This window comes from Netta rufina (genome assembly GCF_964035555.1).
Source record: "Netta rufina genome assembly, chromosome: Z".
NCBI classification, from domain to species: Eukaryota; Metazoa; Chordata; class Aves; order Anseriformes; family Anatidae; genus Netta; species Netta rufina.
The window spans coordinates 71864296-71882751 of NC_140126.1; the positions used below are offsets into that span (position 1 = coordinate 71864296).

Consider the following 18456-nt stretch of genomic DNA (forward strand, 5'->3'; position numbering starts at 1 on the left):
CCTTCATTTTTTTTTACATGCATTTTTAAATCAATTTCATGTTTAGATATGTTTCTTTTTTTGGGGGGTAGGGGGGAGCTGAGTGTTAGTTTCTGGCATTATAGATTACAAAGACAAGTACACAGAGGTCAGGAGAAGTGCCATGTTTGAGGCCACCTTGTGCATTGTTAGTTTAGTCCCATGTTTGCAAACATAATGATTACAGTATTTTATTGCATGATTGTTTTTCCAAGAGTTTGATTCTTGAATGCACATCTCCATACTTTATTATAGACTAATTAGCAAAGTTCAGAAACTTTTTATATGCCATCCTATGACACTCATCATTACATCGTTCAGATGCTTCCTTAGAATTAGCACATTTATTTTCACAACAGCCTGTGAAGCACTTGTGCAAATGTGGTCAGCACAAAAAAACAGTGGTTTCAGAAACAGCAACTAATTTGGGATGCCTGACCTGAAAAACCATCAGCGTTTTGTATTCAGAAGGCACTTTTATTTGTTTTAATGATAACTTTCATAAAGATCAGTTCTTGTTTGATTGTTTCCTATTGGGTCCCCAAAACGAGAGATAATTAAAACATCTTGTAAAGCACCTTGTGTATATATTTGTGCAACATTTCACAGGGATTCTAAGCATAAGAGAGAATCCAGTTCCTGCAGAGGTTGTCCCAATTTTACTATGAAATTGTCTTTCTTTTTGTGCAGTCTCACATCTCATGTACTACTAATTTTTAGAGTAGGAGGGGAAAAACAAGAAAGCCCTGCAGAAAATGGCCTCCTTCTGAACAGAATCGCAATTATTTTGTTTGGTTGGTTTTTGTTTTGTTTTGTTTTGTTTTTTGTTTTTTTGTGTGTGTGTTTTATTTTTTTTGCCTCCTTTAGGAGAAAGGTGTCCCAGGAAAGAAACAGATCTGCTGGAATATAGATTTATATCACAGAAATGAAGAACAGCTGGGGTTGGAAAGGACCTTAAAGACCATCTAGTTCCAACCCCCCTGCCATAGGCAGGGAAACCTATGACCAGACAAGGTTGCTCAAAGCCCCATCCAGCCTGGCTTTGGGCAGGGATAGAGCATCCACAGCTTCTCTGGGCAACCTGTTCCAGTGCCTCACCACCCTCTGAGTGAATAACATCTTCCTAACCTCTAATCTAAATCTCCCCTCTTAAAGACATTCCCCCTTGTCCTACCACTGTCTGCCCATATAAAAACTTGCTCTCCATCTTTTCTATAAGCTCCCGTGAAGTATTGAAATGCTGCAATGAGGTCTCCCCAGAGACTTCTCTTCTCCAGGATGAACATTCCCAGCTCTCTCAGATGTTTTTCATAGGAAAGGTGCTCCAGCCCTCTGATTATCTTTACATCTCTCTTCTGGACCCTCTCCCACAGGTCCACGTCTGCCTGGTGCTGGGGGCCCCAGGCCTGGACACAGCACCCCAAGTGAGGCTTCACGACGGCAGAGCAGAGACACACAATCACCAACCTCCCCTGCTGGCCGTGCCTCTGTTGATGCAGTCCAGGGTGCAGTTGGCCTTCTGGGCTGCAAGCATGCACTGCTGGCTCATGTTGAGCTTTTCATCCACCAGAAACCTCAAGTCCTTCTCTGCAGAGCTGCTCTCAATGAGTTCTTCCCCCAGTCTGTACTTATAGCTGGGATTGTCCCAACCCAGCTGCAGCACCTTGCACTCCGACTTGTTGAACCTCATTAGGTTCATATGGGCCCAATTCTCAAGCTTCTCCAGGTCCCTTTAGATGGCATCCCTTCTTTCGGCTGGATCAACTGCACCACTCAGCTCAGTGTTGTCTAAAAACTTGATGAGGGTGCACTCAATTCCATTGTCTATGTCATTGATGAAGACACTAAAAAGCACCAGTCCCAAGATGGAAGCCCTGAGGGACTCCACCTGGACATAGAGACATTGACCACCACTCTCTGGTTACAGCCTTCAAGCCAATTCCTTATCCACTGAATGCTCCACCCTTCCAATCCATATCTCTCCAATTTGGAGATTAGGATGTCATGTGGGACCATGTCAAAGGCCTTACAGAAGACCAGGTAGATGACATCGGTCGGTCTTCCCTTGTCAATTAATGCAGCCACTCCATCATAGAAGGCCACCGGATTGGTGAGGCAAGATTTGCCCTTGGTGAAGCCACGCTGGCTGTCTTGGATCACCTCCTTATCTTGCATGTGCCTTGACATTGCTTCCAGGAGGATCTGTTCCATGATCTTGTCAGGTACAGAGGTGAGACTCACCAGCCTGTAGTTCCCCAGGTCTTCCTTTCTACATTTTTTAAAAACAGGAGTGATGTTTCCCTTTTTCCAGTCACTGGGAACTTCACCTGACTGCCAAGAGTTTTCAAGTATGATGGAGAGAGGCTTGGCAACTCCATCAACCAGTTCCCTCAGGACCCTGGGATGCATGGATTTGGGCCCCGCATCTCTTCAGTTTCATCAGGTGCTCACAAACCTGCTCTTCACTTGCAGTGGGAGGGACTTCGTTCCCCCAGTCCCTGTGTAGAGGTTCAGGGAAATGAGAGCCATGGGATGCCTGACTGGCAGTGAAGTCTGAGACAAAGAACTTGTTGAGTGCCTCAATCTTCACCATGTCTGTTGTTACCAGTTCTCCGCTCTCCTTTATCAAAGGGGTAACACTCTTCTTGGTCTTTCTTTTCTGGCCGATGTACCTGTAGAATCCCTTCTTGTTATTTTTTGCATCCCTTGCCAAGCTCAGTTACTTCAGTGCCTTGGCTTTCCTGATCCCATCCCTGCACATCTGGATGACATCCCTGTACTCTTCTCAGGCCATGTGTCCCTTCTTCCACTGCCTGTGCCTTTCCTTCTTCTGTCTCAGTCTGACCAGCAGGTCCATGCTCAGTCATCGCAGTTTCCCACCCTTCTTGTCCACTTTCTTACACAGGGGGATGGAGAGTTTGTGTGCTCTATGGAGAACATCCTTAAAGAGTTGCCAGCTCTGTTTAGTTCCTTTGTCCTTAAGGACCATGTTCCAGGGAAACAGCAGATCACACTGTTACAGAGAAGAACGTGTGACTTTTAGTCTGCTCAAGAATCCCCACAGTTCTGTTCTCTTTGGACTACTGGGTGCTTAATATTGTACCCCTAATGTCTGTTCATATACTCTGGGCACACATCTCCTTGGGTTCACAGAAAAGCAAAAGAGACAGAAAAGGACAACACTTCTTGCAAAGACACACTAATACTTACACAGAACAGCTGCAGGATCAAAGACTCAGCTCCAGCACTTGGACCTCAAACTGAGCTGATGCTGTGACAGCAGGAGCTGACCACTACCCTGCTCTGGGATAACCACTCGAGGGATAGAAGGCAGGTACCTCCCTCTCAAGTTGGTTTTGTACTTAGGAGTTTCCAACACAAAAATCTTGAGATTCCCAAATTGCAGTGGCAGTTCTGAAGGAAATATAATTTAGTGACTACAGCCTCATGTTCTGTCCTGGCCTGTTTGGCCAGGCATCAATATCAAACTACTTGCAACCCGTCCAGTTCCCATCTACCTTACCACTTGAATTTTAGATGCAGTGTTAAAGTTATTCAGTCAGGAAAGAGCAACCTGTTAAACAAACTGTGGCCCTGTTTGTGCTCAGAACACAACAGGTAATTTCCACTGCCTGCTCATGACAGTAAGCATCCCTCATTGGCATGTAGCCATGGCATGGGATCACGAGTTCACCAGGATCTTCTGTGTCTTCTCCCCTCCACTACTCCCCAGCACAGCCTGTATCCTGTTTGATCATCACATTCCTCTTGTGGCAAGAAAGCTACAATAAAAAGACCTCACAGTCACAAAATCAACAAATATACCTGGCAAATTACATATATAAGGCCAAACACTAGCCCAGGAACATAATTACACAGCCCTCATTTGCCTGATGTTCCTTGTCAAGCCCTATAAATAGATAAGAACACTTATGCTATCAAATGCAATAGCCATGTATTTGCCTCAGTACTGTTCTTCCCTTCATCTGTACACACAGATATCTCTACGTCTAGTGACAATATCACACAGATACCGGTGTTGACTCCCTCCACTCTTCTGACAGTTTTTCTTCCTTCTGTCTCTTAATAGAGTTTTGCAGATGTCCCACAACTTTGAACCTCTCACTGAAAAACTTATTAGGAAGAAATATTTCTCTAAAATTGCTCTGTGTGCCAAATGGAAGAGAATATGACTAGAGTAAAAAAAAAAAAAAAAAAAAAAGTTGCAATTTTCTTGTCATGCTTGAACATCCACAAATGCATGAAGTAAAAAACAAATTCCCACACTCCTTGTAGAGGACTTCAGAGAGATATTGTCAAAATCACTATGCATGATCTCCACAATTCCAGAGAAGAAAGTAAAATCTTTGGCATGTGCTGAAACAGGAGAAACAACTTAATGAATGCTGAGGAAGAGAATGGAAAGCAGAAGGAAAAATCATAGAATCATAGAACCATTCAGGTTGGAAAAGACCTCTAAGATCATCTAGTCCAACCTTCAACCTACTAATAACAAGTCCACCACTAAACCATGCTGTTAAATTCTACATCTACACATTTCTTGAAGACTTCCAGGGATGGTGACTCAACCACTTCCCCAGGCAGCCCGTTCCAATATCACAAAATTTCTCCTGATATCCAACCTAAGCCTCCCCTGATGCAACTTGAGGCCATTTCCCCTCATCCTGTCACTTGCTTCTTGGAAGAAGAGCGTGATCCTCACCTTGCTGCAACCTCCTTTGAGGTAATTGAAAAGTACAATGAGGTCACCCCTGAGCCTTCTTTTCTCCAAGCTTGTCATGTTTGAACATACCATGGATGTTCAATTATGAACATCTCTGAATAACCAACAATCCTCTGCAATCTTTCTAAACTTCAAACATGTGAGGATCCAGCACAAAACTAAAATATCAATTGGAAAACAGCAACAGTGTAGTATGTTTTTGCAACATGGGACAATTTGGAAGTTTGTCTACATCCACAAACACTCAAATGTCATGGCTGGCTGGGAAAAAGAAAAAGAAAAAGAAAAAGAAAAAGAAAAAGAAAAAGAAAAAGAAAAAGAAAAAGAAAAAGAAAAAGAAAAAGAAAAAGAAAAAGAAAAAGAAAAAGAAAAAGAAAAAGAAAAAGAAAAAGAAAAAGAAAAAGAAAAAGAAAAAGAAAAAGAAAAAGAAAGGGGCAAAGGGGAAGGGAAGGGAAGGGAAGGGAAGGGAAGGGAAGGGAAGGGAAGGGAAGGGAAGGGAAGGGAAGGGAAGGGAAGGGAAGGGAAGGGAAGGGAAGGGAAGGGAAGGGAAGGGAAGGGAAGGGAAGGGAAGGGAAGGGAAGGGAAGGGAAGGGAAGGGAAGGGAAGGGAAGGGAAGGGAAGGGAAGGGAAGGGAAGGGAAGGGAAGGGAAGGGAAGGGAAGGGAAGGGAAGGGAAGGGAAGGGAAGGGAAGGGAAGGGAAGGGAAGGGAAGGTTCTGAAATCGTGGAAAATGCAACAAAGACATTGAAATGGCTGGACTGAGTTGGGAAAACTTCTGCTTTTATATATACTGATTTTGTACCTAAAACAGAAAACCTTACAGGATTGGCAAGTCAGTAAAACTTTGAAAGCTAGATTGTAAGCATATGTTCCCAGGCATCTAGTGCAGAGGCAGTGTGTTAAAAAAAAAAAAAATCCCTCCATTTTCAGCATCAGTAATGGCTGGTAGACAGAAAAATTGAAAAGAGGTACTTCATGGAATCTCGTTTTCTTTCATCTATATAAACAGTCTGATGGCAGTGTCTTCCTGAACTGTTGTCACTGACAAATCAGGGGGAAAAAATATAAAATAAAATAAAGCTATTATTGTTATTGTTTTCAATCCAGATAAATTATAACCACATAGCACCCCATCAGATCTACCAAACTGTACCTAAATTTGAACATCACTACTTTGGAAGCAAAGAAAGCTTAGAACATTCACACTGAAAAATGGGTTAGTGTTGCCTCAGACTCTTCAGCAGCCACAGTATCAAACCTGCTTTGAATTGGTTGATCTAGAGAAGTGCACCACAGCTAGCAGCACGATCTGTTGCTAAGAACAGACAGAAGCTGTGGATTGATATTTTCAGATCTCGCTGCCTCCACCAGCTACATGCGGGCTACATTAATGACTTACTACTGTGCTGGGGAGGTTCTTTGTGGTGCAAACCTGCTCCGTATTTATGCATTTTTATGCATATGCTTCATATTTATGCATTCCACAACATGCAGTTGTGGAGAACGCTGGTGCCCAGGGTGGCTGCCCTCCAGGTGAAGCCACATTTGAAGGGACACAGCGGGACACAGAACTCAATTTCAGTGTGGGCAGAAGGTGCTGCAGCGATCGGGTCTCTGCACAGACATGGTGTGCTACCGGCTGGGTTGGACATCTCTGTCGGTAGGGATGCAGGGTGGACGCGCACGCCCAGAATCACAGATCAGGCTGCACCAAAACAAGACCTGTCCCTTTCCCCCTTTGCACAAACTACTTCGTAATGCAGCATATCGCAAGTGACAAGACTGGGAATTATAATATGTGTGGCCAAAGGGAGAAACTCAGGCAGATTTTACTGCACACTCACATTCTTAGGATGGAAAATCCTGAGCAAGTTGATGAAAAATGCTGCTAGTGATGACACTGCAATATATAATATATCAATATAAAAATACCATAATAATATTTTCTGATTACTACAGAAATGGAGAAGCCCTGAGTGGACCCCTTTTTCTGGTATGCAGTTAGAAATTACTATGGGTAGCATGCAACTGAGAAGTAAACTACATTCATTGTACATCTATGTGGATGATGAAGAAGAAAACACCAATTTTTTTTTTTAAAGTTTAAACAGGCAAGTGAAGATAGATGGAGTACAATCACAGATTAGGGGCTCACTTGCTATTTTTATGCTCAGAATTTTTGTTTGGTTGTTTCCTCCAATTTTTGTCTTATTTTTGTTGAATTAAACAAATCAAGTGAAATGTGTGCAATTCTGCAAAGAAAAACTCAGAGACAACATGAAAAAAAAAAAAAAGAAAGAAAAAAAAAAAACACTAGCATTGACTGTGAGACTGACCAAAGAATAAAACTCATGTCAAAACCTTATGAAACATTACTCTAAATAGATTTTGCATATTTGCGTTCTAAGTGTGAGCTACACTGCTGTACCTATGTAGGTTTTGGTCACTTTGTACAGCCTTTGTGGGATGTCTAAATCTGTGAAGGTGGAACGCATTCTTACGCAACAAGTAGTTATGTGACATTTTTGGTCATTATGCTTTGGGATGCAGTTCTAATTTTATGTGCTTCCAGTCTTTCACTTGCTGATATGTCACTTCTTTGCTACGGGGAGTTCCCAGCATCTCTGTTAATATACCTTTGCTGAATGGCATTTACCTTGGGATCTAGTATTTTCTCCAACAACTTAACTAAGGAGCATGATCTTCCATTACAACATGCTGCAATGTTTCATAATGTTACAGGACCTCACAAAGAAGTGTTAAGAACTTCACACCATGATTTCTCTTCGATAATACCTTGTCTCCACAAATTCTGGTCTTACCACCATCACTTCCAATTTTCTTTTTCCCTCAAGTGTGACTGACACTCAAGGACAGAAAACAGTCATTCTCAAGTTCCTGAGCAAAGTCACCTGGCATGGGTTAAGGTAGCCAAAGAATAATATTTAGCTATTGAATGGCATCAGTATTCTCCAAGTTATGTCTGTGTGGATTTGACTAACTTTTAAGAGGAAGGTGTTTCAAAAGTAAACTCATTCTGTCTCTAATTCATTTGTCAGCCACTTCTGCATAGTTAAAAACAGCTCTTTTCTTAACACTACACCAGACACATTCATTTTCAAGAGTTACAATTAGATGTCTAAAAATGCTTAAATTTTGGCAAACGGGCAGTAGACGTGGCCATAGTATTTTCTGTTCTCTTTATTTCTAAAATATGCTCATTACTAAGCAAACAGGTAAGCATTGAACTACAAAAACATTTACCAAGTAGCAAAGTTCAGTCACTTCAGAGATCACAAGAGTTATACTTTTCTGTTTATTTACTGTCTGTTGCCTTAGACCACAGAGCATTTTGTAAATTCAGCTCACAACTCTCCATGAGGAGCCAGAGGCAACCTCTTCAATGCAGCATGCCTTGAGCAGGAAGCCTTGTCAGCAACTCATTTCTTGGTTACTCCTTGACTGCATCTCAAAGTCATTTTAAAAAAATATATTTTTTGTGCTTATTATGTTCACAAACTGTATTGTCTTACAATGGTCAACATATGACAAGCAAGGGGACAGCGGTTATGTGGGAAAGTAAGAGCCAGATACCTCAAAATTATCCTCACGCAGGAACCATTTACAGAATCTTTTATGAGGAGGTCTGACAGAAACACTACTCCCAATAGCATTAATGTCTTAAAACTTTCCCACCGGACCACTTATCCACAAAAAAAAAAAAAAAAAAAAAAATTGAAAGGGAAAAAAACATTTTTCATTCTAAGAAGGCTTTTATTCAAAGCAACGCCACTATTCACTATTTATCCTGTTAGCTATTACAAAACCACTGCCATCTGAACAACCCAGAGACCCAGAGATATCACTGAGGAGATAAATTCATCCATCCTTTTTGAAATTCTGAAGGAAGTTTCTAAAATGTGGGCCTCTCCACTGGACCTACACACTGGAACCATCTGACAAGTTAGGTGCCTGCATGAAGGCAGTAAGGCTTACGGACAATGCTACGCCTGAACCTGGTAAGCCAAAATCTTGCCAAAAAGACAACATCACTCCTCATGTGTAAGGTCTATCAGACACAGGATGCTGCGTGACACGGGTTTTTTCTTTGGCCTGATGCAGGTTAAGAGATGAACTTTTAAGTCATTGAATCTTCAGCTAAAATGACCTTTAAGTGTTGTTGCTACGTTTTATACACAGAGAGTTAGAGGAGAGGTACACTCATTATTTCAATGAATGTATGTAAAACAGTGAGGTTTCAAACACTGTGAAACCACTATGTCCTTTATAAAATAAATACAGATCTACAGTAAGCAGTAAAAATTCAAATAATTGGATTCTGTTAATCTGTGGGGACATGGACTTAATACTGCATTTAATTTTCCTAAGTGGGAGGAAGATTATTGTAGGAAAGATACAAAGAACAGAGTCTGCTCAAATCATAGCAAATTCACAAGCTTAAACACACTAGGACAGTTATTAGTAACTATATCCGAGCATTTTGCTGTGTAAAATCTATAGTTATGAAACAAGCTAAAATACAGGTCTCCTCTGAATGCAATCAAAATAGTAATATCTATATTCCGTTACACATTGCCATCATTCTTTAAAAAAAAAAAAAAATGAACTTGCAAAGTAACAAGTGCCAGTCTCCTGTGACACACTGAAGAAAGCTTACTTTTTAGGCACTTTATTTTACTCTTGAAAGAAACAAGCCACTCACTGATACACAGCCAATCTCCTCCCAGAATTTCTGATAGAAAAAATGAAATTCATTATCACCTACACTCTCATGGTCATAAAGGAGTAGTTGTTGTTGGGGCTGTACTTGTTTACAGTCCGTGGCTCCTGTGGGGAGAAGCATTTTAACATCAGAATTTAAGTTCTTCAAATGTAATATTTTCATGTCATAATTTGCTCTTTTGAAACAAAGCTTCTTCCACACAGTTGCTCTTTCAATATTTTTTTTTCCTGAAATTATTTTGAAATAAAATCAGAGTAGACAGCAACAGCTGCTTGGCATTTACAAAAACTCTGATAAATTTTGAGGGAGATTAAAACAGTTTTTATTTTTAAATAAAAGCTCTCCCTAAAAAACATGAATATGTACTGCATGCTTAGTTCAATGCCGCATTCACAGAATATCAACAGATTCATGCACTACGCAATTTCTTAATATTAAGAAATGTACTGTACTTTTAAAGAAATTGCTTTGAAAATATCATCCTGAAGGATGCTGAAACAAAACAGTCCACTAATATCTAGAGGTAAAAGAGAAAATACTAATAATAATAATAATAATAATAATAATAATAATAATAATAATAATAATAATACATTGTCATAACAATTTTTAATAGTTTTTAATATTTTAATGGAACTGACAAATCTTATGAAGGTATTTGGCATCTTCCACAAAACAGAGTTGTCGTTCCTGTAACACTTTAATGTTCCCTATGGCAGACTGTTGGAAGAGTTAACAGCACCAGCGTGGCTCGGCATGCAATAATTAAGCTGCTGTGCCTGTTGGGAGCCAGATACCCAAACCTGAATGCGTCTGCTGACTGAAGCACGGTCTCCTGTATACCAAAGTATGGTGCCAGCTCTCTCCCCACTCAACTCCAAAAACTTCTCAGCAGAGATTTTTTCTGACATATGTCTTGCCAAGCAATACCGAAGCAAATCAAACTAAAATGAACATGAGCTGTGAGTTAAGGAAAACAATTTTATTTTATTTTTTTGCATGCGTTTTCCATAATCATCAGTTACTTAACTTAAAGACAATGCACTGTTTTTCCAAATAATCACTCCAAAGATGTCAATGAAACTCATGTGTAATTAATTCTTCTAACTCTCTCTCCCTTACTTGTGTAATTCCATAGTACAAATCACTCCAGTGTCTAAACTACCCAAGTAATTAACACAAGAGTTTATTTTTCTTTCTCTCTCTTTCGGGGAAGGTAGATCTGCTTCATGAAAAAGTGACATAAAACTTCTATTTTTTTTTTTTCATTCCATTAATGCATTTGTGTGGTTAAATCAAAGCACTGTTCTTACACCACCAGCAGTTAACATGTGTAATGCTGAGTTTTCATTATCATCTGATTATCTGATCAGATTAAAATAAATGTCTTCCATTATCAGACTGAAAGCTCACGTTTTATTACTTTACTCCTGTAAGAATATGATCATGTTTTCGGAATAAAAAGGACTGATTAATTTTTAAATATTTTCTCATTCTTGTTATTGATTAGTTTTAATCACTGGGGGAGTTTCCTAAACACCTTAGCAGATGTTTCTGTCTGCATGAGTATACAAACAAGTGTGTGCTTTAAAGAGTTAACATCTGCAAACTAACACTTGAAAGTTTTATTCTGCATCAAGTGAAATGTGAATGGGGAGAAGGATATAAAGAAATCAACAAAAGAACAGTGTTCTTCTGGCTCTTTAATAGCAGACTATTAGTCTAATAGCATTTTTAAAGATGTAAACATAGTTGATGTTTAAAGCAAAGCAAATTTCAGCTCGCTCTCACGTAATTATTTTGCCTCTGCAACGCTAAATGTAATTACAAACAACACAGGCATCCATCACTATAAAAGCACAATTTAAGATTCCCAGAGAACAGATAGCGAAAGGCATTGTTTTCACACAGTTCCCTTAGTCAAGCCGTAGTTTAAACAACACTGCCAATAAACAAGCGCACCAAGCCAACGTAAAGCAGACAGGGAAATATTCGGCCTTTAATTTGATCCGGGGGATCCCGGGAGCCCCGCTCATCGCCGCTCGCAGCAGCACACCTCGGGGCAGCCAGAGCCGCCGCACGCGTCGCCGCGGGACGGAGAGCGCTTAACCATTTCTCGTCCCGCTTTAGCACACAAGTTCTGAAGGCAGAGAAGCCCACGGGCACGGAGCAAGGTTAGCAGCTCCCCTGGCACGGCTACAGTGCCCGCTCAGGGGCTGGAAGCTGCCCCGTGCCCGCGTCGCTTTCCGGCCACCACCGTCAGGAGCCGCCTGGATGCCGCCCTCCCCGCAGCCCCCCGCACCCTCTGGCTCCTGCTCGGCTCCTCCAGCGCAGGGACCGGAGCCGGGACAGGCCGCCCGGGCTCCCAAAAACCTCCCCACGACGCCGCCAACCGCACATTGCTCGGGAGCCACCTCCGGCCGTGCCCTCGGGGCGCTCATCCCCGCGGCCGCTCCTGCAGCCCCCGCGGCACCTCCGGGCACCTCCGGCCAGCGGCGTCCCCACCGACCCCGGGGCAGCCCCAGGGGGGTCCCGCGGGGTCCCCCCGCCTCTTACCTGCTTGTCCAGCGCCGCCTCCCTGGCGCTGCCGGCGGCGGCTCCCTTGGGGACGGGCGCCCGCTCGCAGCTGCATCCCTCCAGCATGTACATGCCGGCGGGCCGGGCGCTCTGCTCGCTCTCGAAGTAGAAGAGCACGTTCTGGTAGAGGGCGAACCACTTGTCGTGCCAGCGGCTGGCCTCGGCCGCCTTCTTGCTCAGGTAGCCGCGCTTGGTGCCCTCCTTGCGGGCCAGCAGCGCCAGGTACAGGGCGTGCCCCTCGTTGTACCGCACGCTCTTCTGCATGGTGGCCCGCAGCCGCCCGGCATCGGACGGGCACCCACGGGCGCTCCCCGGCCCCCCGAGCCCCGAGCCCCGCACCCCGAGCTCCGCCCCGGCGTCGGGGCCGGGCGGCGGAGGGTAGGGGAGGGGGGGGGACGGGGGGAGAGAGAAAAGGGAGGGGGGTGCCCCCTTCGGGGCCGCTCCGTCACGTGTGGAGAGGTGGTGGCGGTGGCGGTGGTGGCGGTGGGGGGAGTCCCGGGGGGGGGGATGAGCCGTAATCCGCTTTAAATCCGAGCGATTTAAAGAGCAAAGTCGCCGCCGCAGCGCACGGTCCCTCCCCGCGGGGGCGGCGCGGTTGCGGAGCGGGCACCGGGGGGGAGGGAGGTGGGGAGGAGGGGGGGACCGGAGTCCGCAGGGGGGTCGTCGGAGCCGGTGCTGGCTGCTCCCTGCGAAAACCCCTCCACGGGGGTCCGCCCGCGGGGTCCGCCCGCTTCGTTTTGGGGTCAGAGCAGGAGCCGGGAGCCGCCCCCGACACCCGCGGCTGCTCTTAGGGGCGAGGAGGAGGAGGCGAGAGCTGCGGGACCACCACCCCCAGGACCACCACCACCACCCCGGGGAGCCCCCACCCCGCCGGGAGCCCCTCTTTTTTTTCCGCCCCGCAGCCCCCGGGGCTCGGCGAGCCCCGCAGGGCAGCCCCCGGCCGTGCTCTCGGCGGGGCCAGACCCGGACTTGGCTCCGTGCCCCCCGCTGGGACCCAGCGGACCCTGCCCGCAAAGGACGGGCTCTGACACGGCCGGGAGGTGCCTGGAGGAAAGCGCAAGCGGTATGGAAATTTCCGCGAACTGAAGGACCCTGCCCTTAAATTTGCTGTACTGTTCAAGCATCCTTCTCTGGTTCTTTCACACACTCACACACGCGCAAAAATAAAAATAATTAAAAAATAATAATAATAATAAAAAGGCATTTAGGCATTTAAAACTCTAATTTAAAAACGTGTTTTTGTCTGTTGCTTTGTTGGGCTCATGCAAACAGAGAAGATTGTTTTCTCTTGCTGGCCATCTGGAAAAAAAACAAACAAACAAACAAACAAACAAACAAAAAAACATTAAAATTGCAACAAAACGGCACGCTGTATCCTGCACAAAACGAGCGGGAAAACACTGCCCGTGTGATCTCCCTCTCAGTGGTTTTGATTTTAAGTGTTACTGGCACAAACCCCGGACACACGTGGAGCTCGTTCTCTGAACATACAACTTTGAAGCAGACACAGAAATTCCGCTGGAACTGACCGGTCTCTGTTGCAGCTGGTGAGATCTGAGCATAACACACGATGTCCAGGGGAATCCAGGTTTGGACAGGGATTGAAGACGACTCAAATGACAATCACACATGAAATAACTCATATTCGTGCATCTTGACAACTGGGTTCTTACTTGGCTCTTGCTTTGCATCTTTAACTTAGTTTCACTCCATTCTGTGCTATCCGAGTCAGAATCAATTTGGTGTGTGAAATTTCACGAGATATCTTATTTCTTGATACAAGTAAATGGCAAGGCAGTAAAATTAAGGGGAAAATGCAGGGTGCAGTTCAAAAGAGTTTTCAAATGCTTGACACCTAGTCCATAGTTTGTCTCTTCTGAAACTAACACATCCTATGTCATGACCAAAAGCTATAGTAGGAATTTACCTCTGCCAAAATAAGGTTTCAAGCTTTTGCCTCAGCTTAACTTATTTGTACATTAATGTACATTTTGCATAAGTCGCAGATGATGATGTCTATTCTACCACAGCAGCTAGAACATACATTTAAAAAATGATGACAAGAGTTATTTCAACTACAAAATCAAGAAATCCTTTTAGTACAATTTCTTCCAGACAAGCAGGCATTTTTCTTAAACTGAAAATGTTGAATATGTCATTGCATAGCAATCTGCAGGAATTATGAAGCATCTAATGTTCCTGCTCACTACAGTGAACGCTGATTGTGTAACCGTCAGTTTGCCTTGTCCTTTATTGTTCAAAGCTCAACTTAGTTCTCAGTGATGTTTTCTTTATCATTTGATTGTTCTTATGAAAGCACAATCTAGTTTTGTTTTAAATATCTGTTACATATCTGCGCGTCTATATAATACATCTAAACAAACACATGTACGTAAATATGATTTTTTAAGTTACATTATCAACAACAATAAAGAAGAGTTTTTCTTTCCTTTGTTCTTAAAGAAAGTCTATGAAAAATTCATGTGTATGAGTATGATCAAGCTGTATATGCAAATATGGATGTAAAGGAATCTGTTGATATATATCACAGGGTTCTGAAGAAAAGGAGAATACACAGATGAGCATGCTGTTTTACCTTGTCTTCATTATGTCTTCCTTAAGTAACGCTTCCTTTTTGTGTATTTTCTTTCCAGAGGATTAATTTATAAAACCACGTCCCTGGGTGTTGTGGCATTATACACCCCAAGGAGCTTTCTGTAAAACTGTGGTGACTGTCTGGAACATTATATCAGCAGAGATAACTTAACTCATTTTAGTCTATATTTACCTTGAAATTTTCATTGGGAAGTAATTCACTACATGCCGCTCAAAGCTGTCATAAATAGCAAAATATATAGCAATTGTTGATGCAGTTCTACCCAGAAGTGACCATGAGAGCTTGTGGGGGCAAGTCAGTGAGTTGTCACTCTTCTGAATGACAGGTGACAGGAAAATCTATTTTAGAATGTATGCAAAATGTAGGCCTCCATTCTGAGAAACAAGTTAAGATAAATTCTGCTAATGTGAGGGCAATAATAAATGCCTAAAGCAATGGAAAAGTGTTTTTATACTGTCACTTTTGTCTGGTTTTGCCTGTTTCTGCTGTATGTTGTTACAGACTCAGAATGCTTTCTCTTCGTTTGTCACTAGGTTGTGATAGTAAATCATTATTTACCTTTACATGTTAAGTTAATCTCTCAAATACAAAATAATTTTGTAATGCTGTTGAACAAATACTACAATATCTCATGGGGGAAAAATTATATTTTGCTAAGAACTGTATCTCCTGTTATATATTGTGTGAAATGTAGAAATGAACCAAAATCTTTGTAATTTTACTTAAGATAACAGTTTTGCTAACATAATAGTTTATCCTTTAAGCCACAAACTAGTGGTGATTCAAAAGGTATTTATAATACTTATCTGATATTTAATTATCCCATAATGCTGGAACCTTTTCAAACATATTATGATATACATAACTGGTATAGTAAGTCCCAAATACCTTGAAAATAACTATATTTTCTCATGTGCAGAAAAGTCATTTACCTTTGACCATTCCCCTTTTAGAAGACTATAAACAGTTACGTGCTTGTTGAACCTACCTATTGATGTCATTTGACAAAATTTGCTTTTCTTATTTTATCAAGTCATTTTGGGGGTGTGGGGAGGAGGGGGATTTCCCTAGCTAACCAGCTTTAAATCACTGTGCATATCAAGCTGTTCTAATTCATCCCTCACGAGTACTTACTCTTGTAGCAAGTGGGAGTGGATGTTTGGGGTCAGCACTGTACCACGTAGTAAGTACACAAAGCACGGGTAGTGCCTCTGATGCCATTTTCACTTCCTTCCAGAGAAGAACATTTGAACCCATTTTAAGCCAAAAGATCGTGGAAGTTCTGTGAGTAGTGGAAACATCCAGCTACAAGAGAGACCAGTGCTGCCCAGGTTCTTCGCAGCTCTGATTCACATGAACTGAAAGCTCTAGGAACTGCTGTACTGAAGGGTAACAAAGGGACTGCTCCTTTCAGCAGGAAATTTCGGCAGCCAGGAGGTATCCGCAGATCATTTACCTATATCCAGTTGAGGTCGTTGTTTAATGCGTGAGCCTCTTTATGCTAAATGCTGCATAGACACGAGAAAAGGGTCTGTGTGCTGCCTATCATGATAGGCAGTGCTCTCTGAACACAACTAGCTTATTTGTTGCTGAGATTCGGGAAGAATGAGAGTGAAAAGAGATTTTAGAGGAACTTTTGAATGAAGCAATTTGGTGTCAGGAGAGGTCATTGGAGAGATATTGCCAATGGTCAGGGACAGTGTGGAAAAATAGGAAGGACTACCAAAGGATGTTCTACAGTTAGGCTGGAGAAAATCAAAACCAGGAAAAATAGATAAATAAATAAAAATAAATAAAATAAAAATAAAAAAGCAAGCTGTGATCAGGGGACTTCAAAAAAAAAATAAAGCTGTACTTAGGCAGGAGGCAAAAGCAAGTGGGTAGTGGAGGAATTCTGCCTGATTGTCAGACTGATCCTAATGAGTGCGCTGCAGATAAAGTGCAGAGGAAGCAGGAGAGGGGTAGGAAGGGCCGGGGCATTGCAGAAGACAGCATGAGGATCCTAATTGTGGGGAGCAGGGGAAGGAGCTGCTGGAGGTGTTGGTGGAGAGAGGGCTGTGGGGAAGACAAAGTTAGGAGTGAGAGAGCATGACAGCCATGGCTGCTGAAAGCAGGGGGCTGCTGAGAGGTGGGACTCAGGTGGGACAAGGGTGGGAAGTGGGAACAAAAGGGACCGACGCGTTGTGGGGTGGACTGCAGGTGGTGGTGGATGGTAATGTGGAAGAGGGGAGTTGGTCGGGTCGGTCCCATGCTGCAAATGAAGCACGAGGATGAAGCAAGATTCTGTGCCTTCCTAACGCTGGAAGAAAAAGTGGCATCAGCAGTGCTGGTGGACTGAGTCACTCCTGAAATCACATCGGAAGGAAAAGATGCAGTTTTTGTCTTTAAGCCTGTTTTTAGCCAGTTCCTTTGTTCCAAAGACAGCACAGAGATGTAAACTGGGATTAAAACTGAAGAGCCAGCATTCAGCTTGTTGACCAAAGGTTTGATGATACAAGAACATACACGGGGAGTTTTCCATGCTTCCTTAATTAAAAGCTCCCAACGTGCCTTATGTAGGACATGTACAACAGGCATAAACTAAGCTCTAGATTTACGATGTAACACATAGTGAAAATAATATTTCATAACTTTCTTCATGTGGCTGAAATTTTCATGGTGAAGCCTGTACTCACTTATGGGGAATGCAATTGTCAAAGCTGACTCTCAATTTTTCAGATTAGTGGCCATCACTCCCCTTTTCCCTATTCCAAGAGCTGTGTAATGAGAATTTCACAGACACGGTGATCAGCGCAGTACCCATACAAAGACCATTGTACTGTTGCTCACAAGCAGCCAAAGCATGAAACTGTCTCGACATTCTTGGGAGATAACTTAAATGAGTTCTTTAAATGTTCCAAAGACATTGGCATGTCATAACAGAGATTTCATAATGTTCTCCAAATGTGAGTCAGGAGAGAGTCTGATGACTGAGCTCTTGCAAGTAAAGGGTTCAGCAGACACCAGGCTATGATTACTCCAAATTTCAAAGAGCCCTTGGTAACTGGGAAAATTACTTTAGAATTAAAAAGACATATTAGGATAAATGTTCCTTTTTTTGATTATTCAGTGTGAACTGAGCATAAATGCAAACCGTTTTTCGCTTTTGCTCTCTTCAATGTATTGGCATAAAAATAGGAAAATTGTGTAAAATACTAAAGCATTCTCGTTGCTTGGGGAAAGTAAGCCCCACTGACTGGAAGAAAGATACAGCGAGCGCAGCGGGTGCCATCTGGAATAAGTAAGTAACCCTGGGAAGAATTTGAGATGTTTACAAGGCTCAATACTGATACAAAGAATCCTATCCATCTGGCATAAAGCGTGCAAGTAATCTGCCACAGGGGTGCATAATTCAATAGAAATAGGTTTGATAAACTAGAAGTAGCATTCCCCATAGTCACCTTGAAAGAAACATTTAATGTATTATGCAGCTGAGCAGCTTTCAAAAGTACAGCACCTTACTTTGTAGGTAGGCAGGCCTACATACTATAAAAATCAGTTTTATGGGAAATGGAATCTGCTGTCCTCTAAAGAGAAATCAAACATTGCAGGGCACCCACATCATCTCAAGACCATGTGAAATTTCTGAGACAATGCCTTTTTATGAGAACATCGCATTTATATTTGATACAGATGCAATATATTGAAAACCATTTTAATGAATCCATTCAGATGCAGCTGGGACTCTTACAAATGCCTGGAGAAAATGTGTGTAACA

General features: G+C 42.8%; 1 protein-coding gene across 1 annotated transcript in view; it reads right to left on the minus strand.

Annotated features, from left to right (window-relative positions):
- The window catches only part of RASGRF2 (Ras protein specific guanine nucleotide releasing factor 2), a 138931-nt gene extending 126470 nt beyond the window's left edge, over positions 1 to 12461 (minus strand). Inside the window, exon 1 of the mRNA XM_084305512.1 lies at positions 12062 to 12461. Within this exon, the coding sequence (XP_084161638.1) occupies positions 12062 to 12346 (285 nt within the window). The 5' untranslated portion in view covers positions 12347 to 12461. The remainder of the gene's footprint in view (positions 1 to 12061) is intronic.
- Positions 12462 to 18456: the final 5995 nt, after the last annotated feature.